Source organism: Urocitellus parryii, chromosome 2 (assembly GCF_045843805.1).
Source record: "Urocitellus parryii isolate mUroPar1 chromosome 2, mUroPar1.hap1, whole genome shotgun sequence".
Classification (NCBI taxonomy): Eukaryota; Metazoa; Chordata; class Mammalia; order Rodentia; family Sciuridae; genus Urocitellus; species Urocitellus parryii.
This window is the reverse complement of record NC_135532.1, coordinates 212462589-212488546: the sequence shown is the minus strand read 5'-3', so window position 1 is coordinate 212488546 and position 25958 is coordinate 212462589. Positions and strand designations below refer to the sequence as shown.

At 36.8% G+C, this 25958-nt stretch overlaps 1 protein-coding gene across 12 annotated transcripts in view; it reads left to right on the top strand.

Annotated features, from left to right (window-relative positions):
• Positions 1 to 16446, top strand: part of Grik1 (glutamate ionotropic receptor kainate type subunit 1) — a 389318-nt gene extending 372872 nt beyond the window's left edge. For 4 of the 12 annotated variants that reach the window (XM_026396167.1, XM_026396166.2, XM_026396163.2 and 1 more), the window contains one exon: positions 16291 to 16446. In XM_026396167.1, the coding sequence (XP_026251952.1) occupies positions 16291 to 16446 (156 nt within the window). Of the gene's footprint in view, positions 1 to 1308; positions 1459 to 15804; positions 15892 to 16290 lie in introns of those variants that run through there. The other 8 variants (XM_077795038.1, XM_077795036.1, XM_026396165.1 and 5 more) reach the window with 3 other exon arrangements.
• Positions 16447 to 25958: the final 9512 nt, after the last annotated feature.

Genomic DNA, 25958 nt, shown 5'->3' with positions numbered 1-25958 from the left:
TTATCTGTCTGAAGTTTGAAGTTTCAAGGAGGCTTGCCCTTTTTGTAACAGTCTATTGCATCAGATGCCCAGAAGAGGCATTTTTGAGTTAGAGCAGAGAGATGTTGAATACCTGCCAGGTGCTGCTGGCACCTTAACTTCATCATTTATTAACAAAAAAAAAAAAAAAAGAAGAAGAAGAAAGGAAGTAAGGAAAGGCCTCTACACTAACTCAAATTAGCACTATTGCCAATGAAAGTGCAGAAATTCCAAAGTCAGTTAATTTCTTGAAGAGTTTTGTGCTCTTAAGATAGAAACTACAGGTAGGGTAAGGAAAGAGTAAATCTAAAATGGGAAAAGATACTTGAGAGAAGTGTTACCAGCCCTTCAGTGGAGATTCTGAGCACTTGTACTCATGCAAAACAATTTACGTGACAACATAAAGGAAGTATTTTGAAACTGAGCTTTTACTTCCATCAAGGTATGATTTATAACAGGATAATTCTATTTTTTGCCAGTTTTATGATCAACAACACAAAATGACAATTAAGTATATTTGAAACTTTATTTTCCCCAATTGCATTTAGGATTACAGGATGATTTCAATGATGAACTATTTTTGCCTATTTTATTTTTAAAGGAACTCAAATCATAAACTTAGACCCTACAGAAAAGATGCTTGTGGTTTCATTATTCCTTCATAAGCATATTAGAAAAAAATGAAATGCAAAACTCATAGCCACTATAGTGTATTAGGCCACCTAATTAATTTAAAGATGTTGTTCGAATTTCAAGAGTATGAACTTTTAATAACAGAGCCAGTTTAATGCTCCGCCATATCTATCTTGAAATTCTTAATCATTTTTTAACAAGGAGTCACACATTTTCATTTTCACTGGCCCTGAAAATTATATAGCTGGTTCTGATGAATAATCTGATACTAGACCCACTTCCTTTAAGTGGAAGCTCTCCTTAAGCACCAGGAACTGGAGATGATTCATTATAACAGGTCTGGTGGAGAAAATCTTCCCCAGAATTACAAAGAAATGATGAAAATATTGAGTACCCCTTTCCTGGACCACATTATGGAAAACTGTCTTTAATTAAAAAGGGAAAATGGACTGATCTGCTTTGTTTTAACTTTCAATTTGCTCTTGAGGTGTCTTGTTTTATGCAACTAATTTAAAAAACAAAAGCTTGTATATATTATGCTTTAATGTGCTTCTCATAATTGCCAGCTTCATTTGATTTTAATTTTCATTTAAACATTCATTTTTGCTTTTGATTTATTCATTTTTTATATTTTTTCTCATTTCTTTTGCATGCAAGGCTTTTTGTTTCTTTTATGGACTGCAGTGTAAGCAAACCCATCCTACCAACTCCACTTCTGGAACTACTTTATCTACGGATTTAGAATGTGGCAAATTAATTCGAGAGGAAAAAGGGATTCGGACACAGTCCTCAATTCATACTGTGTAATCGGTTTAAAAAAAAAAAAAGATGTGCCCAGTAGAAACCATGACTCCTAATTGTTGTTGATTTTTGTCTGTGTCTAACCAAGCATGAATAACCCTAACTCCCTATCCCCATGTTAGCAACATACATGTGGACAGGACTCTGTTGATTTCAATGCAGATGTGCACTGTATGTAGAGGCGGGGGCCACATCAGGACTGTACAGACTCCTACATAAGTGCATATACAGGAATCTACTTCATGCAAAACAATCATCTTTGCTCTATCTCATGCATCAAAAATAAATGACTCTTTTCTCATGAAAAAGAAGATTCAGACTTTCAACAGGGAAAAGCATGAACACTAAATGCTGATTCTGCAGACTCCTTTTCATCTTGGTGAACTCTTTTTCCCTCCTCTTTCCTTCTCCCTGTCCCCCATGTTCTTTAGAATCACATGTTCCACATTTCCAGAAACCCTTGTCTTTTCAATAAGTACACGTGTAATTCCATAACAATGTTAATTTTTTATTCAAATCAATTCCACTATTTAAAATGTATTATTTACAAGAGACTTACATGAATCTTAGATTTTAAAGATTCAAAAATTATAATAATCTATTGACTGCGTTATTTGGGGGTTTGTGTGTTTGGGGGTTCTTTCCAGATTCTGAATATTAATGCCCTGTCAGAAGAGTAGCCGACAAAGATCTTCTCCAATTTTGTAGGTTCTCTCTTCACACTCTTAATTACTTCCTTTGCAGTACAGAAGGGTTTTAATTTGATTATATCCCAGTTATTGATTTTTGGTTTTATGTCTTGAGCTTTAGGGGTCTCATTAAGCAAGATGGTACACGTACTAATAGGTTAGCGTGCTGAATCTGTTTTCTTCTAGCAGTTGTAAATTTTCTGACCTATTTTCTGGTCTTTGATCCACTCTGAGTTGACTTTTGTGCAGGGTAAGAGATTGGGTTCTATTTTCATTCTTCTACATATGGGTAGTTTTCCCAGGACCAGTTGTTTGAAATTTTATCTTTTCTTCAATGTATGTTTTTGGCACCTTTGTCGAGCAGCAGATGACTATATAAGAAAGGCAAAGGTCAAATGTTTTCTCTCATATGTGGAAGCTAGAGAGAACCAAAGAATTAAAAATGGATGGGGCGGGGACGGATATCCCAGGAAAATAGAAGGGACCTTGGTAGAGGAGAGGAGGTAGATTGAGTGGGAGGGAAGAGGGATAGAAAAGAGAAGGAACTGCAGAATGAAATTGACCAAATTATACTATGCACATATATGACTATGCCACAGTGAGTCTCACCCTTATGTATATCTATAAAGCACCAATCAGGAAAAAAATAATAAATAAATAGAGTGGGGGAAGAGAAGCAGGGGGAGAGTGGAGGGGAAGGAAAGTGGAAGTACTGGGGATTGAAATGGAACAGATTACATTTCTTGCATGTATGAATGTGTCAAAATGAACCCCACTATGATGTGTAACTATAATGTACTAATGAAAACATTTTTTAAAAAAAATCCATGACCCAGAGAATCATGGTTGAACATGAACCTCTGGTGTCAATGCGGAAGAGCATTGCCTATGTTGGTCACTAGCAGGTGTGCAACATGGTCAAAAACAATCCCTTGGCAGAAATGCAGTAACACCATGCTCTTAGCATTTTCTTATAGAGTTTAGCAATCTTCTGTAGCTTTAGAGTCTTTAAGACCCGTATATCATTTCTTTGAAGATCTAAATCAAGTCCTGAGCTGGAAACTAATTCATACATCTCGTATCAGCTGCTCACTCACCCTCATTGATGAACATCTTTGCATGAGATGCTGTCCGCGTTCTCCACATTCACCCAAGATACAACAGTTGTACCTGGAGCAATCTTTTCTGAGCATTGCCACTTCACACTCATTGCTTTGGATCCATCACCATTATTAATTCATTCAAAGCATATTGGAGAGAAGGGCAAAGAGGAGAAAATAGAGGAAAGAATTTCCATACACATTAGTTACAGATCTCCATAGATTTATTTTCCACCTGCATTCAAAGTGCTGTAAATAATTCCCGCACTAACTCACGTTGGTGACACAGAAAGCCAATTGCATACTTAATTTGTTGTGACAGAGAATGTCTGCTGGTCCCTCTGGGCTTGTTTCTCCTTCACAGTGAGGAGGGGATTTGAAGATGCCTTTCATCTTCCCTCAATATTGGATCGGTTGGTCTTTGTTGTCCTTAGGGGAGTTACCTCTTGACACATCCGGTGATCCTCTAAAATATATTCCTCAGAGGAAGAGACACCACCTGTGCCATCACATTGCATTGTCTTTTTCCTGCTCTGTTCTAAGTGGCTCCAATTTTTGAATCACATCTCTCTCCAATCAATCCTATATTTTTCCAGCAAAGTGCATTCAGAAAAGTTGATTCTTGCCCTGATTGCTTCTCAGCGTTTCCTCTTCCTTGAAATAAATGTACTTTTAAGAAAGTGTCTGTAAAGCCCACTACAGTTTACTTGCCACTATTGAAATACAAGTAACTTAACCACTTGTCTCAGGTCAAAATTCACATTTTCATAATCAATAGAATCAAATGTGGGGATAAACATAACATTGTTCTAACCCCTGAAGTATTTCTCCAAGAACTATTTAATGTACCAAAAACACTGCCAAAAAGTTTATAAGTGATTGATGAAACAGATAATGATGAGTAACAGTGCTTGCCTTTCTACAGAGACCCCATTTAAAAGTTTCATTCAGAGATTTCGATAACGAAATAATCTCTTTCAAAAATTAATATTTGCATAATAGTTTTAACTGTTTACTGCCTGATTCTGACATATAATACTCTTCTATGGTTTTCAAATGTTTTTAAATTGAGCATTACATTTGATCCTTTCAGCAATTTTAATTCAGCTTTATTAAAAGATATTGGAGTCCTTGACCTAGAGTCATAGATATTAGAATCAGGAGAGAATGTTTTAAACTAGTCATACTTAGGTTCAAGTATGATCACATGTGGATTGACTGTAGGTAAGTTACTGAACTTCTTAGAATCTTATTTTCCTAATATGCAACACTGAGACATCATTTCTAGAACATAAGGTTGTTTTAAAGGGTTTTTTTTTTCAATGTCAAGTGTTTCTCAAATGAGATGTTCATGGTTAAGTGACCCATAGAGCATCCCACTAAACATTTCTTTACTGCATATCTCAGCATGTTTAATATGCCATCATGGATCATGAATTTCCAGAAAGGTAGAAAACTATTCAGCATTGACTTAGCCTAATAGATCACAGAATATCTTTTCTATTAGATCATAGAATATCTTTCCCCAGAGCATCTTGATAGACCAGTGTTTTAGAGATGATCCACTAGGGAACTTGGGTATGATAATATGGATCTCACTCTGTGGTAATATGTAAAACCTCTTGCATGGCATGTAGCACATCATAATCACTCAATATAACAATTATTTGGAGTAAGGGTTTAACTTCTCAAATTCCTAAACTTAAGGCAATGTTATCTGCTTTACACATTTACCATGAGAATTAAATGAAATGATATCATGACAGAGAAAATGAAACCGCTTATAAAAGTACTGCTAATAAATATTGGTTAATAAATGTGGGTTCCTACTTAAAATATTAGGTATTTATCTTTGGTCACATGAGCAAGAAGGGAAATGTATCAAGAATCTTAAAACAGAGCCAGATTTAGAAAACATATTTACTAATGTACAGATCCAAGCTCTGTAAGCTTACTTTCCCTGATGGGTACATGGCACACACCTGTGATCCCAGCAACATGGGAGACTGAGGCAGGAGAATTTCAAATTCAAGGCCAGCCTCAGCAACTTAGTGAAGCCCTCATCAACTTAGCAAAACTCTGTCTCAAAATAAAAAGTAAAAAGGTCTTGAGATGCAGATCAATGGTAAAACGCCCCTGGATTCAATCCCCACTACCAAAAAAGATTAATTTCCCTATGTAGGTATTCAAAATCAATGGTAAGGCCATTACACACAAGAAAAGGACCCAAATTGATGGACATGAGAATCCGTAGTGGAAGCACTTGACCTCATTTCTAGAAACTGATTTAATTAGTCTGGGAGTTGAGGCAGGATAATAGTAGTTTTTTTAGATGTCCAGTTGATTTTAACATGCAGGAGGGTTGCAGACAAATCATTTGAGTACAAACTTGTGCATGCTCAATAATCAATAAATAAATTGATTAATAAACTCAATAAATCACTGCTGTTTATTAATGTATTTTTTAAAAAAGAGAGAGAGAGAATATTTTTTAATATTTATTTTTCAGTTTTCAGTGGACACAACATCTTTATTTTATTTGTATGTGGTGCTGAGGATCGAACCCAGCGTGCTACAGCTTGAGCCACATCCCCATCCCTTTATTAATGTATTGATTCCAAAGGTAGAAGCACTAACTCCAACTAATATATTTAACACATATTTAGCATTCAAAATTCAATGGATCCTTTACATTTATAATTCAGGAAGAAATTGCATATTTTTGAGATAAAAATTTCATAATATTCAATTTGATAATCTCCACATTTAGTTATTAAACATAGAGCTGGCTCTACTCAACATTATCAAGTAGATCAATAATTGCTCTCTCTATATTTTCTTAGGTTCTTTACACTTTCTTCTTTCTCCTTTTATCATTCCTCTCAGACAACTAGTTTATACTATCATGTGAATGACTAGTCAGACCACAATGACCCCTGCAGGATTCATTGTATTTCAAGTGAAATTTATAACAAAAACTTTCAAACTCTATGTTGCATCATTAATTCTCATGCTTAAGCATAAATCAGAAACATTCAGGGAAACAATTTAGAGTTTATAGGTTCTAGCTCCAGACGTTTCTCTTCAATATGTGTAGGCCAGGCGTCTACAATCTTTAAATAAAGCCTGAAAGGCATAAAATTAGTAATTAGTGAAATCAATTGTATACATTATTTTCATGAAAACTGGCTTAAGTATAGCAATTTCTTCCCAAATTAGGTCTTTATATATATTAAGTCTTTCTTAAAATTATTTTTAGCCTTGCTCAGTGGCGCATGCCTATACTACCAGGAGCTTGGGAGGCTGGGTCAGGAGGATCTCTAGTTCAAAGCCAGCCTCAGCAACTTAGCAAGGGTCTAAACAACTCAGCAAGATCCTGTCTCTAAACAAAATATGGAAAAGGGCTAGGGATGTGGGTCAGTGGTGAAGAGCCTCTGGGTTCAATTTCCTATACGAAAAAAAGAAAAAGAAGAAAGAAAGAAAAAAAAACAAGTATTTTAATACTAGGAGTTTTAAAGTAGCTTTTCAAACCTGAGTTTTTTCCCAAGAATTCTAAGTAGAGTTGCTTTACCTAAATGCAACAGTAATCCCAGTGCAGTGGCCCATGTCTATAATCCCAGCAACTTGGGAAACTGAGGCAAGAGGATCACAAGTTTCAGGCCAGCCTCAACAATGTAACAAGACCCTGTATCAAAAAATAAAAGCATTTATTTTATTGTGATAAAGCATCCCAGCTTCAATCTTCTGTATTAAAATAAAATTTTTAAAAATACTACCAGACATTAGTTTTCTTTAAAGCTATCTTGAATATGGCAATTTTACTTCGAATTAGCTGGTCATGGTAAGGTTTTGTTAAATAGAAGTTTATTGTTTGAGGTCAAGAAGAGAGCAGAGAGGTATTATAAGATTGAACAAATGCATCTGTAACAATGAATCACATGATCTTGCTTAATTCATTTCCTAATAATCTGTCTCTAACCTAATCTGGTAAAAGGGGAAAATACAGCTTTATGTGTTATTTGTTTTACATTAGCATTATAAACTGAATTATTTTAAAGTTTTTCTAGCAAAATTGGAACTACCTAAGAAACATTTCAGTGGCTAGGGATCTTGCCTTTAAGGAAATTAGCTGGATCGTATGATTATGCAACTATCCAAAGAAGCTGATTTCCAAATACCTCATTGTATTTGGCTAGCATTATATCATATCCATATGAGCCATCTGTGGCTAAGCAGTACTACAATGAATCCCAATTAATGTCCAAGCACGTGATCCTTATAGTACAAGGTCTGTTTTCTGGGGAGCATGAACAACCTTTAAAAGCAAAAGCAATGCAAAGCATTCTTTCTGTACTATATTCTGCATATCTAACTGTGCCAAATGGCATTATTAATTAACTGTTATAGATAATGAGAAATTCTGGCTCAATGCTGCAATTTTAACTTGCCTTTAGGAGCCATCTCATTATGCTTCTTACAGTTATGGAATTTTATGTCCAGATGCACAAGCATATTAAAATATTTTTTTTTTTTTTTACTTTCAAAATTCTCTCCACGGAGACTGATATTACAGAGAATGAGATTCTTAAATTTTCAAAGAATTTCTATTTGCAAAAATAAGTAATTCACTGGATGGTTTCCACCACCCCACAAAATGCAGTTTTTGATGTTGTCAGCCCAAACACAGTTAAATGGACCAAACTACACAGCAATGTACATCCTTGTCACAATGTGTACTTACAGCTAAACACAAAAATAATAAGACCTGAGTGACAGAACGAAGTTACTGTTTCCCCCTAATGACTAAAAAAATCTTAATGTAACTTAACTAGAATTGTCTTTCTGTCCAATTTTTCAACTGAATATCATTCTCAGACTTAAAATATTCAAATAGTCAGATTTTCAGCTTCTAAAAAGCAGCTTCCCTGATCACTCTGTCTTTAGCAGCCACAAGAACTAAGAGAGGGCTGTTCAGAAGTAATCAACCCAAATTTGGCACATTTTCAGCTATTTATGTCTTCAGCTGCGTTTCTTCTGTAGTCCGATCAACTTCTTTAGTGATGAGCAGAAGTCTAGGTTATTTTTGTAATTGTGCAAAAAGGATTTTCCTTTGCCTACAAACCCAAACATTTATTAATTATCAGACAAGCCAAGAAGCACTTGCCATCCATTTAGAAATAACTTTTCCAACATTTAAATTGACAGTGTTTTGATAAAACAGACTCTTGAAAATGTGTGTAGTCCAATAGATAGGTGACTTGGAAATTAAAAGCCAAGAAAATTCAGCTCCCTACACAGCTGCTGGGCTTTATGTCTTTGAACAAATCATTTTACTCCCTTCAATCTTGGTTTCCTCATGGACAGAATGAAGAGGTTACATGTGAAGTTGTCTTCCAATCATAACATTTTTGAAATCTAGTAGAAAATGGGAAGGAAATAAAGTTACAGAAGTAGCAAAAAAATAAAAAAGTTTTTTGTTTGTATATTTTGATATGATTGTGTATTACCCTTGTTCACTAAATTCTTATTGTGATGAGCAGAATTACTTTGCATTGCCCGCTCTTCAAGGTAGGAGGACAACATGTTAGATAGAAAACTGTCCCAACTGGCCCATACAGCATTGAGGGATGATGGGTTCCTATCCCATCTGTCATGAGCAAATCATTACAAACAGTGATGGCTGCAGAAGTGGATCTGTTTTGTATCTCAATAAACCTATAGATTAGTCTAAAACACACAACACCAATAATGAGACATGTTCATAGGGAACTATCTGAAGCTGTAGAACTCATTATATTCAATCCATGAAGGAGACATACGTGGAACTAGGCACACAGTAAGTCTGTATTCTGAAAAATAAATCTGAGTTTCTACTATAGACCCAAGGAAAATAGCAGCCTGCATTTATTTCCATTGTTTTGTCCCGCTCCCCCCCACCACCACTTTCTCCCCATGATCAGGCATCAGAGTTTTTATATAAACTGCTTTCAACCTAGAGATGAGTCAAGCTTTTAGCTCTTGAGTTCAGCTATCTTTGCAAATTTGTAGCACAAACAAAAAAACTTGGAAAACCTAGCTTTCAATGGCAGGATCCAGATATTTCATGGAATAAATCATTTGTTCTAATTCAAAAAGCTTATCTCTAATTAGCAAGAGCCTAGGAAAAGTTTCAGCTGCTCTTGAGTGCCCTTCAGAAGCCATGGGAGACTTTGTCCTGCCTGGTGACAGACCCTAATGACATTTCCCCGCTTGAGTGACTGCCTGTGCTCAAAGCATATGACATAAAGGGGGCACAATTTTTCTGTGTTCTCAGGTGCCCATACCTTCTGTTCTATGGAAGTTTGACCCTGCATGCTCCAAATGGCAGGTGAGGGGCTCTTCTCTGGTATTCCCAGCAGCGAGGGCAAAATTCTTCCATCACTTGGTTGCACTTTTCTCCTTGAGAGCAGACACAAAACAATTTTTATCTTCACACACCATCTTCAACCCTAAAGGCCTTAAATTGAATACTTAATATCAATTTTTTTATAATTCAAAGCATCTTCACACACCTGGCTATTGGAATTAATAAGTTCAAAGACTTCACTGTCTTCTGTAGATCCATAGAAGTCTACTTAAGAGCTCAAAGCTGCCAATTTGACTCTTTTCTTTCTATAGCATCATTACCCCGGGGGACAATGTATATAAAAGCTCTTGCTATAATTTTAAAAGTGGGAAAAAAAGATTAAGATTCAGAAGCACGTGAATTAATATCAAAATGTTACATTGCCTCAGTATTAATCCCTCTTCTCAAAGGCTTCCATGAAATTATTCCCAATGTTAGAAGAGAATGAACTTACATAGCCTTCTCCAAAAGAAAGATCAGTTTAGAGCCCTGGGCATTCATCTTATGTACAACATTTCTTTAAAATTCTTTTAAAAAATAAAAAAAAAATAATGTGAATTGTGCATGCCATTCCACAAAATCTATTTTAATAGGAGTATAAGTTTTCTAAATGCAACCTTTAAATAAAGATAAGCCAGAAAGAAGATCTTTGTGAATCCCATGTCATCAGGTTACCTCTAGATCCCAGAGGTAAATGTTCGTGGTTTGAGAGCTCAGATAGAAGAACAGAAATTTTAGGCAATGCATTCCTGCAGAGAGAGAGGCTTTATTGAAGGATCTGAGAAGGTAAGGGTATTGGCATTAGTTTCCATGGCTGTGAACAAAGATGAAATAAGGGAGAAGAAAGGACATATAGGTGGTGGAATACGATGTTAAAGGGGCTAAGGAGAAAAACTGAGCTAGTGGAGTCTACGGGATACAGTCAAAGAATGGGAAGACGAGGGCTTTCAGAAGCCAATTTAAAGCATCAACAGTGCAGGGAACTTGGCTGGACAAAGAGGCACTCGGGGCCACAAGTCAGCATAAGCATTGGTGATCACATTATGCAGTTACATTACAGTATCTAGATTTGTTCCAAGCTAAAATTCTCCGTGTAGACCCAGGAGATGAGAATAGTTTTCCTCATTTTCAGGCACAGATCAACAACCACTATTCTAGAAACTAATACAGTGATCAACATTCAACCTTTCTGATCTGCTTTTCAAAAATTCCAAGGATGGTTACATGAAAGATGGTCTGTGCCTTCAAATGAACTCAGAAAATGGACAAAACCAGAACAAAAGCAGCCCAAATCCTCAGTTCTGGAATGCAAAAACTTCACACACAGATAGTGCATATACAATAATGCCAAGAAATCTTCCTCTACCACATTCACATAATTATTAATGGTGATAGAAGAGTGGACCCTGCTTTCCGATCATCAAGCATCCTGAAAAGAATAGAAATTGTGCAGATAGGTAACCAACTTTCCAAAGCCTCAAGGCAACAAACACATAACTAGGATTCTTCTGACCCTGTTCCTTAAAATGTTTTCTGCCTGAGGATAAAATATATATATATGATAAGAATGTAAATGTACAGTCCTTCTTATTAAAAAAAATTATCAACATTGCCTCCAAAGAACTTTGACAGGGGTTTGACCAGGTCAAAGTAATAATAATAATAGTTCCATTATTTCTCAAAAATATATCACCTTGATATTCCATATTTTACTGAAAATTGTCTTTACAAAATGACTTTAAGTCTCAGTTTGCTTTTAAGCTGTAGCAAGTCTACACATACAATGACAGATTTTATATCTATAAAATGACAATAATATTACCAACATCCTTTTCTTCCATGTATAATGTAAAACTTTTTAAATAAGTCACAGAGTATTTCACATGTCTTTGAATATAAGGAGCCTAATAATTTAAGTGAAAAACTATACAATATTGGCTAAGACAGAACTCAAAAAAAATTGCTGGAACAAATGTTGGTTCTTCTAAGTGTTCATGTATATGTACCAATAAATGTACAGATACTAAATTTACAATAAAAAATCAGCCTGACATACACAATCTAATGCCAGTTCAACTAGTATAAAGCCAATCTCAAATGGTCTAATTCCTTGAATGCAGCAAAACTCGAATCAATTCTAATATCAGAACAATTCCTATCACTTTAAAAAAAAAAAAAAAAAAAAAGTTCCCTTAACCTGGACCGTTTCCTTCTGAAGCAGTGTATTTTAGGAGCAAAATAATAAAAACAGCTTTGTTGGTACCTCCTACCCCCCTTCCAGGAAACATTTGAAAAAAGAAGGAAATTGTATAATTTATTTTCAGGCTCACACTAGCACCAAGAAACCAAATACTGTGGGTTAATCCAAAGGAGCTTTGATGAAGTCAGCAGTTATGAAACAGGGAAGGTAAGGAAATCAAAAGACAGGAGAAGAGAAGGAAAGGGACGCATGAGGGACAACCCAGGCACCCAGGAAGCAGAGAAAAGGAATGACATCCACAAAACCAAAAAACACAAGCAAATCTTTCTTCTTTCAAAACCAGGAAAGTTGCTGTTCTAGAGGAAGTTTCTGTGGCAGTCTCAGCTAGACTAATTTCTGTTTCTTGGTTTCCTTTCCTCTAAGAGAGAAGTTTCTTCACCTCTCCCCCTTTCTCTTTCTCACAACACCCCACACACACACACACACACACATAATTTATCTTTGAATACTGTCAGGAGCAACAAAAATGGCAGTGTCATATTATATTACTATAAATTAATTTGCAAATGGATTCTCCTTTCAGATTTCTCATCCTAGACATTTTTTATGAATGTGTTCACACATATGCATGTGAGTGTTTTAAATGGCAAGGGACTGTAGTTGGTTTTCACCCCTGTCTCATGTCATAATGACATTTCCTACATAACTACTGAAACATGCTATGAATTGGAGGGGAAGGTAAGAATAAACATTGAAAAGTTATATTCTAAGTGTGTATAGGATCTGTTTTAACTAAAACCCTGATACAAACAACCCAAAGGAACAGTTGAATAGAAAGGCATAAAATGGCTCCAATTAAAGAAGCATCAACCTATTTATTGTTTCCCCACCACCAAAAAAAAATCTGTGAGCGCCCTAGAGTTAAAATATTTTCAATGTGGTAACAAAATTTTTATTTTAAAGCAAAAATTTTATTTTAAAAACTTCTGATGTGCCAGGTATTGGACAACATTTCACATACATCAGTGTGTTGAATTTTCATAATAGCTCTATGAAAAGGATCCTACTATTGTCCCATTTTATAGGTAAGGGAACTGAGTTAAAGAGAAAATAAACACCTTATCTAGTAAAACCCAGCTAGTATGAGTATAGCTAAACCTTAAACGCCAGCATTCTGATGCCAAGGACCAATTACAAGCTTTTATTAATGTCCACATATAGATCCATTAAAAATGTGTGTACCATCTGCAAGAGACAAATAGAAGATCCGAGGACCAGGAAACTGGGGACATTTCCAGGCTGCAAAGCCTCAAAGAATACTACTAGGATATTCTACATCCAATCACGCTAATTCTAGAGTAAGGCAGCTAGCTGAATGTCCTTATGTTTGATGATTTCTGATAAAATTAGATTCTAGAAATTTAAGCCATCATATTTAAAAATAATGTTTCTATGACTCTGTGAGTATGAGGAAGTTTATAAAAACCCAAGCCCCAAAATAGAAGCTCTAGAAAGCTATAGTAATTTTGATTCTGATGCAGAAACTCAATCTTTATATGCTATACATATCTCTAATTCTGAGATTATAAAAGGCAGAGTAATTAATGAACATGAGCCCCTTCCATGTCACCTTGAGAGATGCCACTCTGGGCTGAGAGATGACCTTCACCATTTCATTTCCTATAGATACAAGAGTGAGTGGTTTATTTGAGCTCAGGCTGGCAGGGACCTTAAAGGTCATCTTTCCTTGTGACTACAGCAAAAGCTTGGAAGCAGAAAGGTCAGCACCAACATCTTGCCATTTTCTTTTTGACAGTTTGAGACAAAGTAAGAATCAAAGAGAAATCATTGTTTTTGACCAAAGTCGGAGAAACCAGACTACCTATAAAACTATAATTCTATCCATTCTCACACCAGAAGAAAGAAATACTCTATTCAAAAGAATAAAGATGTTTATTGTGTTTTAAGACAATCTCAAATATGGGGGAAGATTTTCTTTTTAACTTAACTGAAACATATGGTTAGAATAACCATATATCTCTCTCCTAAAATAGGGAAGAGAGTTCTCAATCAATCCTTTCCTCATGGTGCCTGAAAAGCAAGCCACATATAGAGGTTCATTTTGGTTGTTTTGATGTCAAATAAAATGAAATGTCTAAATTCAAACACCTGAGAGATGAAATAAAACAGAAAGATTGCAATTTCTTAATATATGTTTTATGGGAAAAGAATTTACAAAAGTTATCTAGGGTGATTTAATAATAAGAATAAGAAGACTTAAGAATCAATCTGTAGATGATTACCAGTGAAAGTCATTGGTTTGGGGCAGTCCAAATGGACTGCGTTCAAATGCAGACTTTTTATCTTTGGTAAGATGCTAAATATCTCTAACTTATAAAATGTATATATATAATATAAATATGTCCCCTTATAACTCCTTTATAAGGTCATTGTGTGGTATAAGTATAATAATGTTGATAAATTCCCTGATAATTTTTCTTTTCTTCATCCTTTCTCTCATTGTGATGATCTTTCTAAAAACAGAAATGTCCTACACCTCACCCCGAAAAAAATCCTTTCATTAAAATAAATTTCTTAGCAAAGTTTGCAAAACCCTAATATAACACTATCACAAGGACAATTCAAAATACACATTTGATCTTAAACACAAAATTTTACATGGCATAATGTTAAAAAGTCAATATTTTTCATTTTTATATGTCTGCTATACCATTCCTAAAGTATAATTAATAGAAAACATTCTGCTAATTTTTTTCTTTGTGTGAGGTGACACATCTCTCAATTTCCTAAAGTCATAATTTACCATTTGAAAGAAAATCAGCATGCACAACCTGAATTTTCATTTCTCATAGGAAAACGAAAATGAAGTTCAAATCCTATACACACATGCTTAAATGAGACAAAAAAGAGTTATACAAACAGCTAGTTTTTAAGAAGTATATGCCTAAAACCTATATTTATAATCTCATTTTTAAATAGAGTCGAAAAATTTAAAAACTACTACTTAGCTCCAGAAAGTTCTTTTTAAGACAAAATTGAGTATAAATGTTCAAAAACTCATGTTGCATGTTGAATCAAGGACCACATTAGATATTCAGGACTTTGCAAATGGGACACCAGTTTCTTCCAATAAGTCACTTGTAGGCTAGAGCAATTATCCACTGGCATGTTGCCACCTGACTGTCACCCAATTTCATGTTGCAAGTTAGTGGCAAAGGAGTGATGTTTACCCTTCCACCATCTTCTCTGTCAAAAGCTTTGATTTTTAGATTCTTTTTTTATAACTTGAGCTCTACCCTCTTAGCAAACTCTGAGTGTACAACAGAGTGTTGTTATCTACAGGCACAAGTTGTTCAGCAGATATCTGGAACTTGCTCATTTTGCATAGCTGAAACTATATCCCCATTGAATAGTGACTGGCCCCATTTCCTTCTCCTCCAACCCCTGGCCACCACGATTCTACTTTCTGTTTCCTTGAGCTGAACTATTTTAAAAACATTGTATAAGTGGAACCATGCCGTCGTTGTCCTTCTGTGCAGGCTTATCTTGCTAGTGGATGTTTCAAGAACAACCTCATCAAAAAGAAAACTGCTTTATAGAAATCTCTATAAGCAGGAATTTATCAGTCAAAAATCTTATCTTGGCTAGAAGAAATGACAGCAAATTATGCTTTATTGGGCCATTTATATAATGTGCATGTGCATATATATAATGTAATTGCAATGGAGATACATATCTTGATGTAGATATATATCATCTGCATATGTACAACATTTTATAATCATAATCCCATTTTCTTTTGTATTATGTCATCATTTTTGCTGTGCAGTTCAAACCACATTATTTTCCATTTCAACCACAGCTACATCATTGCTACTGCCAGAATCTCTGTTTTTTTTATATTTTTTGGAGAAAATATACAATTTAAAATTGTTTTTTTTTTCTTTTTTTTATCAGAAAGGAAAGTCATCAAGACTTAGATTTTATTTTAGGAACAAAGTAAGGTTTCATGGGAGAAAAAAACAAAGCCTTGGTGTAGAGAAGGTTTGTTCATTTTCTATAGCATTACTGAAGTGTCCGTATGCCTTGATAAACCTATCATGTTTGGATCATCTCAATGGGGGAAATGCCTTAATTTAACTCTATTTTGGTGTCTCAGCAAAGGTAAGTTGAGAGCCTTGAGTTTTCTCTAACTGGGTAGTTCTGCTGCATTTGTGAGAGGAGCTGTAAAGTTTGCCCAGCTCACTTGCTGCCTCAGTTTCCTTAAGTAGAAAGGTGGGTGGCCGGTGGGTGGAGGAGGAGGTGATGGGATGGGCCAGTTGTGACTGGGTTGCCTTAAGACCAATATCTTGTGTTCATGAAACCGTAGGCAAGAGACAGGTGGACACAGCATGGAAGAGAGCGTCATTCAACTGATGCTTTATTTTATTTCATGTTCTCTAGTGTCTCTCTTTCAATGCCATCATGGAAGAACTGGGAATCTCACTCAAGAATCAGAAAAAACTAAAGAAAAAGTCAAGAACTAAGGGGAAATCCTCTTTCACAAGTATCCTTACTTGTCATCAGAGACGAACTCAGAGAAAAGAGACTGTGGCGTGATCCAAGAAAATACTTTAAGGACTTTCCTGGGAGGAAAAGGATATGCTTGCTGCAGATTTTTGAGGATTTCTGCTGAGTGTGAGATGTGTTTCCCTATATCTATATCCATAACTCTGACAATGGATAACATGAGATAGGCATAATCCATAACTGATTATGGATATAGATATAAGAAATGCATAATTTTAAAAACTCCCATAGGTACTCTGGAAGTAACACCAGTTCTTTTGAAATGAATTTGTATGCGCACTTATTTTGCATTTTCTCTTTTGCTCCAATAAATTGCTGTGTGTGCTTTCTAAACAATAATAAAACAAGTTTTCTTTCTTTTTTTTCAGAACAAGTTTGAGCTATGGTTCCTTCTCAATTACTTGCTCCATTCACAGTGTTTGATTGTGTGGTTGGTTGTTGAGTTCACTATTTTGAAGGATTTGTTCCCTGTTAAGATGCACAGTCATTCTCAGCTGAGTTTAAAAATAATCACTTTTGGTTTCTAAGAAGTCCATAGTTATTACATATAGTAAAGAGAAACCATTATCCTTGTGTTCTAAAATCTGCATTAATATGGTTTCAATGGCATTCAGAACATTAATGAGTATACTATAAAAGGATATTTAAAAATAAAAATACATTCCAAAAGTAAAAGCATCTGCCACATTCCAAGGAACTAGTCTGTGTTCTGGGCACACGATGGTGAGCAAAGACTGACATGGTCCCTGGCCTCACAAAGTTTATTTCTAAAACAGAGAAGTCAAGGCTTATTACTTAAAACAACATTGGAAATTCCTTGGTGGAAGACAGAAGTTGCAAGAACATGTGGAAGAATGCTCATGGGACGTTAGCTAGAAAGGATTCCTGCAGAAGGGAACAGCAAGGTTAAGGTCTGTGGGATGATTGGGCATAAATGGGTAAAGTAGGAACATAAGATAGGGAAGGCAAGTGTCACAATCTAAGCAAACAGCAGCTTTAAGGCATTGAAATAAGAGAGAATGGGGCCACAATGTTAAAGGGGAAAGGAGTTTGGTGCAGCTAAAATACACGGAGGTACAATGGGCTAGACAGGTAGCAATTACTCTGGCTGAGGATGGGGGAAAAGAAAGAAGGAAAGAAGACTGGAAGGAAGATGCAGATCCATCAGAAATCTCCGTCAGACACCCCTTGAGCCAGAGCAGTGGCAAAGAGACCACAGGATGATGGAGGTGATTTTGAAGCACAATGCAGACAGTCAGGGATTCAGAAAGTGGCCACGAAGGAAGGAAGAATAAGACCAAGGAAAACTGCAAGATGCAGGGGACGAGCTAGGGCTTACTGAAGCAATTGGGGGTGACTTTGTACCAGGAAACAATGGGAAAGTATAGGAATTGATTCAATATTTCATAAAATCAAATCCCAATGGTTTCTTTAAGATACTTTACTGATTGCAAGAATTTTTAATCTTGGAATATGCACCAAATGCAAATATCAGGGACAAAGGGGGCTGTGCACTATATTTAAAATTTAAGTATGAAAATATTTGCAGGAATGAAAAAACAACAAAAATTGGAAATAAAAGATACAAGACAGATATTTCACTTAATGATAATCAACAGTTAGTTTTTAAATCAATAAGAATTCATACTGACAACAAGTAGAAGAAAATGGCTCCTAAAGAACACCTTAGGATGCTAGCATTAAAAATTCATGGATAAAAACCATTAATCCAATTAACTAAATGTGGTCTAGAATGATAATATATCATGGGAGAGTGGGAAATGCAAAGTTTATTCACTTCACTAAAAAGTATACCTAAGGCATTCTGTTTTGTACTTTGTCATGTTTTCTTCTGATTTTTAAATTTTCCCTCTTATTTTTGAAAAAAAATTACCCTAACTTTTCACATATTATTAGAGTTATTTGTGAGACAATAAGTATATCAACTTCTAATATCTAAAATATATTGTGTCTCAATCTGGTTTACAGCATTTTAAAGCCCAATAACCTTTTTTCCTCTGTGCTCCATAACTGAGTTTTCCTTCCAGGTATATAAATGCTTGCTATGAGCAACTTCATTAGAAAATATATTGAAGGAGGCAAAATTGCAGAAGAGGACCTTTTTATGTCAACTATTAAATTTAGTGCACAGTCCCCTTTCTCCCTGATATTTTCATTTGGTGCATATGCATGTACCTATGTGTCTGTCTATTTGGGGGTGAAAATCAGGGTAAGCTCATGAGTTCAGAGGAGAGAAGAAGAAGTGAGAGAAAATCTGGAAACTGAGCCAATGGAATCTCTGGGAACAAGCATTGATCTCTGAGATTTTCATCCCATTCACTGAAGAACAGTGACTCACACAGAGTTATGTAGAAATCAATGGCAAAGTTAATTGGAAACTAGATTCAGCATTTCTTTCTTCAGCAAGTTCTTGAGGCTAAAAGAAAAAGATTGCTCAGGTGAGATATGCAGGATGAGAAAAGGAGGAGGTCAGTGTTGATTGAAAGGTGATATTCACAGTTAAGATTTATTTTCCTTTTAAGTCTCAGATCTTGGCCTTGTGTTTATTGTAGAAGAGGAGGAAAGAGAGATGATTCACAACTTACCTTGACCCCATGAGGTTGGAGATATATCTAGGGCTCAGAATTTTTCACTCTTAACCTGAAAAAAAAAAAGCTGAAGGGGGACAGAAAGAAGGAGGAAGAAGTTAAAAAAGTTAGAGGGAGGCAAAGTGGATCTGACCAACATTTTTTTCTTTTTTCTGTACCTCAGCAACTATAGCTTTAATTGAACTCTTTGTCTCACCCGAAAGACTAAATGAATTCTTGGTCAAGAGATACCTATGCTTCTGTTTCAAAGTCAAAATAATGTTCAGGGAAGGTATGCCCGGCTGCTGTCCATACAGTGTGATTTTTAAATAAATGGGAAATCTACTAGTGCCAAAACATAGGGTCCATCAGATTCTCCCCAACATCACAGGGGTCAAAGATGGGATACCTACCGAAATGGAGCATTGACAAAAATCAGTTCAGGTTATAATCTACTTAAACAAATCACCTATTAACTGATTCCTCCAGCCTACAGCAGTGAGAGGGGAACAGAAATTAAGTGGTCAAAGACATCCAAAGGTAAGGAATATCAAAACTGTCCCAGGCTAGAGGTAACATCAACAAGGTAACAGAGCACTTGGAAAAGGGACTTGTTGGGACAGAGAAGAGGTAACAAACGGTGAGCCTGGGACTTCAAAGAGGCACACTCAAGTCCCAGGCCTAGTCCCGCATATGAAGGGAAACTCTTTTCAGACATATATATATATATATAAAATGGTAGTGTGGAGGAAAGAAGCGGGACAAAATAGGAACAGTAAATCAGCAGAGTGGAGACATACATCCTATATTTACAAGCAGTAACTCAAAGTCCCATAAGCCTTGGGCATGAAATGACCAACATTAAACCATCCTGACAGGTAAACATCTATAAATCCACAGACACTCCAACTGGCTTTGCAGGTGAGTGCCCTCACCATCATGCCACAGGGGCATCAGAGGGACTTGCTTTGAAGATTTTCCTACAGAATGTCCAATTAGAGGATGTTCTTCATTTTTAGACAGGCTGCTCCGTCAACTGAGACTCCAAAACGGATCTGTGAGCGGGTATCGCCTGGTTTGCCAGTTGGTTTTCCACCCAGTCCTCCCTCCCTCCTTTCCCTGCTCATTTCCCATCCTTTCTTTCTGCATTGGCAGAGTGACCAGGGAGTCGAGTTGGCCAAGAACAGTTCTGAACTCAACCGGAAATCATGATTAAGTGTCCCCTTGTCCTCACCAGTGTTCTGATACGGGCAATAAATCAGGATATTTTTCTCATGGAACCTTCCACTTCATCTTCTTGGCAACCATAGAGTTCTACTAAGGAGGTTGAAACCTCTACTGATGATAAATAAAATAGGAAGCCTACCTGAATTCCAGTGGAAGGCAAAGGATTCCACACACCACATACACACACACACACACACACTCCATGAAAGTATCTGGAATGACCCAGGAAGAGCTGGACTTTGACATTTCATTTGAACATATGACAAAAAAATACATATGGTGTAAATATAAATATATACACACACATATATATGTGTGTGTATATCTCATTGCCTTAGACACATCTCGGCTATGTTCCCAGTATCTTAAAAAGGTCACATCATCAGATAATATTAACAATTGTCATGTCAGCTATCACATAACAAGTATGTGCTAAATCCAGGTGCTTTTGTGTCATTCACATTTATTCATAGAATACAGCAATCCTAAGGTAAGTATTGCTATTTACATGTAAAGACTACAGTTCAGAGGGGCTAGATAGCTCACCCAGGGCCATTTAACTATGAAGTGACAAATGGTGCAAAAACCCCACCCCGATCATCAGAACCCCATCCTGTTCCCTCCTAACCCTTGGATACCAAGCACCATCCACTGAACCTCGGCTCAGCTCCAGGCATGCAGGATCTCAAGTGCCCACTTAGTTTTAACCCACAAGGTCAGCACTTCACATTATCATCTGCATTCCAGAAAAGGAAACCACAGGAAAAGAGGTGAAGTAGCTTTCAAGGTCAGACCATTGGTTACCAAACTAAGATTCTAACTTCAGTCTGTCAGAGTGTATAGCCTGGGCTTTCAACAAGGCACTACAAAAATCTGATCCTTTTGTTTTAATGCAAACTTAGATTCGATTTTTAAAGAACTATAAGTAGTGCTCTCTCACTACCTCTTAATAGAATATATGGACTGATAGCTATGAATGTTGCATGGAAGCAATATTTAAGCATACCAATGCATTGCCAAGGCACTTAAACAGTAAAAGGTCATTTCTAACCCTTAGTATTTAATACAATGTCTCTACCTTCAGACTACTTGTAGTACTGATCTCAAATTAGTCTGAACATGTCTCCGTCCTAAGGCAAGTCCATCAGTTCCTACTTGAGACATGTGAACAGCATTCTGTGACCATTCCTGTGTCTCGAGCCTCATCCTGCCCCCAGCAATCTCACAAGACAACATGCTATCATGAACTCACTGGGAGCTGGTTATAAATGCTTAGCTGGAGGAATCTGAATACTTTTTTTTTTAATTTTCATCACTCTCTGTAAGTTGCTCATCTATTTGCATACAGTGGATAATAAACAAAAAGACAGGATGATGAATGAACCATCTCTGGAGCAGATGCCACACAGACACCTGCCACCGATTTTGAAGAAGATGAGAGTCCTTGCCTTGGGGAATATTGGAATTGAATTGGTGAAATTTCAAAGGTGAAGTTTTCAGAATTTGACCTAGTCCATTCTAATGGAGACACTCAGCTTTTAGAGACCATAATCATAAGTTCCATCAAGGTTTTCTCAAATCTGCATCTCCACATGCCCATGATAAACACATACTGGTAAATTCTTCAGTAAGAGACCAGAAGAGCACAGCAATGCAGGAAAAGCAAACACGGATATATATAAGATGAATATTTTCAAGTAACCAACATCAGAGAAAATTTTAAATGTGTGCATAATATCTTTAGGACTTATCTCTCTGGCATTAAGCCATTTCCAGATCATCTCTGTAGAGTAAGGCTGCTTTTCCTTGTCTTCATGATGAATTCTGTACCTAGAGCAGCAAAATTGAAATGAGACCATTTTTAATAAAGCCATACCAAGATTTCAAAGCAATTTTGTGACATTAAGCATAATAAACCAAATTACAGCAATGAAAGAAACATTTTCATTAAAGCTTTTAAAAATGACACTCAAAACTCCAGTGTAGGGATACAATTTAGTCTACATTGTCTCCAGGGAACCAAAATAACAAATGACAGCAAGAATTTTAAGCTCATCATAACAAATATATAATTAGTTTTGACCTTTCCACAACTTCCCAACAAATATAGAGATTCATAAGCATGCATGTTGCAAACAAAATTAATTGCAAGGATATCTTTCGCTGAAATGTTTAATGATCTCATCATATAGATTTCCTGGATGATTTCCTTTCTGATTTCTTCCTAAAAATAACACCATTAGGGGCCATGCACCAGGTTAATCTCATCAAGCCCAAACCAACCAACATCTACAAGTGTATTTGGCTTATGCTCAGATTTTCTCACTTAGGGAGAAGGTATTTCTTTCCTTCCCTCTGTCTCCACTTCCCTCTCTGCAGATCTGAACCTGACATAAAGACTTAAAGTCAAATGCCACTGCTGATATGGAGCTTTCCTTGAATTCTCCCCATCTCTCTTTGTCCGCCCTTAAACAGTTCCTTGAAGTTTTCTTGGTTCTTATTGGTAACCTGTGTGAGCATTTTGGCAAATGCTAAATCTGCCTCTCCACCATTATTCCCAAGGACTGACTCACACACTGCAGGATATTATACCTGTTGAATGTTCAAATTAATCCAACCCAGACCATTAAGTCGTCCCCTAAAATATAAAACTTCACTCATCTCTTCCATTCCAAAACTCTCCTAGACAAAACTTAGATTCCTAAAATGCATTTGCTCAAAGATTCGAGAGTTATAAATCTTAAATAAAATAAAAGGAAGGAGGGAGGGAAGGAGGAAGAGATGGAGAGAAGGAGACGGGAAAGGAAGGAAGAAAAGAGGGTTCCTGGGATCCTTTGCAAAGCAGCCACCTTCACATCTGTAAGAGTGATAGCTGGAGATACAGAGATAGGTGGTTTATTCTTCCATTGAAAAGGGAATCTGCTGTCACCTAAAGGAGGTAGCTCTCACTGAGCAGGGAACTGATGAGAAACACAATGATGACATCAATTATCAAAGGACATTAAACTGGCCCTTTGAAAGTATTGCCAGGGTTCCAACTTGTCTGAGGTGATTTATGTATTGTGCTTCTTTAAACTAGAAAGATAATCTGTGAGATCTACCAAACACCACCTAGTTTCATTGCTCTAATTGGCATACAAAGCCATTTAAAATTGTATCAAATGCAATTGCTCCTTCTGCGTCTGAATTTGCACCTCTGTCGAAAACTGAGAATGAGGAAGTCTCAGGGACCCAAATTTCTTTCAAAATGCCACAAAATACATGGCCATATACACTTTTCAGGTTTTCCATTGATTGGTACAGGTCTACTTGTTGCCCTCTCCTGCCACTACCCAAGAAAGCAGAGGTCTACCAAGGACAAAGCATGGTAGGTTCTTTAGGGTGGCCACAGGTTGAAGAGTGTCACCTCTCCTAAATGCAGAAGGGAAAGATGTTCTCTCCACCACCTTCATGAATCCTATGATGAGGGCCCTACCCAAAACCATCTGAGACAGTAAGAGGTCTTCAAGCAAGATTGATTGGCCTTCCACTCTCCCGTCAGATACTTCTGCATGAGACTAGCTGAGATGATCCCATGCCCACCTAATCAGGAGAAGGGTAAAAACTACAGGGGAATGGACTTGAATTTGCCACTCTTTAATATGGAATGTAGCTGAGAAGTTTTGTTATCTGTGCAGGATGAACAGCTTAATCAGAAGGAAGAGCTAGAGGAGCTCATCATGAGTATATTCTTCCAACTACCATTTTTTTTTAACGACAGCATTAGTCTCCACTTCAGATCTTTCAAAAGACTCATTATCACCTTTAATCAAGCATCAATAGAAGTCACATTAGCATTTTCAACTTCGCATTTGTTCCAGGGTCTGTGTGGCCTTAAAACAACAGATTTTGCCACTCTGCCCTAGAATCTTCAACCCAAATCACATTGCTTTTGTAGTTAAAAATTATTTATGCAGCTATGAATCATGAAATGGTAGTAATTTTGCCGAGTCAAAGGTAAAAAGATCCTTTCTTTTACTGACAGTATCATTAGAACATAGGAGAGTTTCAGTGAGAAGCAAGGAGAATTGATTTATCATCAAAATTGTATTAAGACTGTGTTTTCCTCTGGGTAAGATTTAGTGTCACCTTTACAGCTGACTATCTAACAGAAGTCCAAGATCATCAGCTGAGCTCACTTGGCAGTTGCCTGAGTCTTTTAGAGAAACTGGACAGCAGATGCTCAGAAGCCTGCGGGGGGGCACCACAGAAAGGCCACTGGTCCTAAGCTAGGGTTTTTGCCTTTTTTCCTCCCAAAAGAATGCTTTAAGTTTGGCTTGACCTCTTCCATCTTTCAGAAGTCAGGTGATTCTTCAATCTGGATTTTATTCTTGCATGTAATCATTTTTCTGCTTTAAGCAAAAAATAAAATTTTCTCACCTGAGGATGATGACAGGAGCCTGTTATCATGGTTAAATGAAATAAGAAAGGCAGTTCTCATGAGCTGTTCTCATTCCTAAACTTGAAGGAACAGGGAAAGGACAGCTACCAGAATCTGCAGACTCTCTGAAAAGGAGAGCTCCAAGGGAGCCGCAGCCTTAAGTGGGAAATGCACTCACTGCAATCATGAGGCCCAGGTGAGATGGAATCAGTGGAACCGTGGCTTTCACCCTTTTCCCATCTCTGCTCATGCCTCGCATTGGCTCAACCCACCCACAGCTCATATTTGGGCCACTAGTCAGGGAGTCCAGAGATCCTTACTCTAAAGGTCACTCACTCTCCTAGTACAAAGTAGAAAATACATGTGGAGTTGCAAACAAAATATCTCACGTAATATTTTCTTCTATATTAGGATTTATGTGGATCAATATGTAATAAGTATCATTCAAAGCTAGAATATTATGAAAGTAAAATCCAATATATCTTCTGAAAACTACTTTAACTCATGCGGCGTCCCTGATGTTATAAGTTGCTTCTGGGAGCGAGAAAAAGAGTGAAGTAAAATCAATACAGGGAAATCTAGAATTGAAAGAGAAAGAACTATATGCATGCCTCAAGAGCTGCAGTGAGATAGAACTAGGAGTGAATCTCTGCTTAATATCATCAGTGAGACTATTAACAGTCTACATGCCATGCCTGAAACAAAGTCTTCTCGTTTTTTTGTTATATTACTGTTGCCATTTTTTAAGTCTGAAGTTAAGATGGAGAGCAAGAAGCCCTTCTAGGGAGTCTGCACCTAATTTCAGAACAAAACCCTAGAGGAACACAATGGGTATCCATGAGATTCCCAAGTGTGGTTCAAAGTTCAGCTTAAGTATTCAGTGGCCAAACAACCTTAGCACCTCCAGAGCCAAATGCTCATAGGGACCCTTCATGGTCATTATCATCATTGCCATCTGTAAATTGCAACACTCCTTTCTGGGACAAGCCAAAGCCAAAGAAACTGTAACCTGGCTCCAAAAGCAGATGGGACTTATTCTAAGTTCTAGTATCCCCCACAGTCCTCTAAGCAAATTTCTCAGCTAGGGTCTGGCATGAAACAGATGGCACATCCAGAGAATTAAAGAGTATTTATTGAGGGGTTACTGAGGAAAACCAATGAGGGCAAGACTAAGGAAAACCAATCAGGACTGGATTATCACCCACTAGCCAGAAGGAGCAGTAGGAATTAGTGATGATTCCAGAAGCTAGTGAGGGCTTTAACCATAGAAGAGAAAGCACCCAATGGGAGCTATGGTTGTAGCCTCT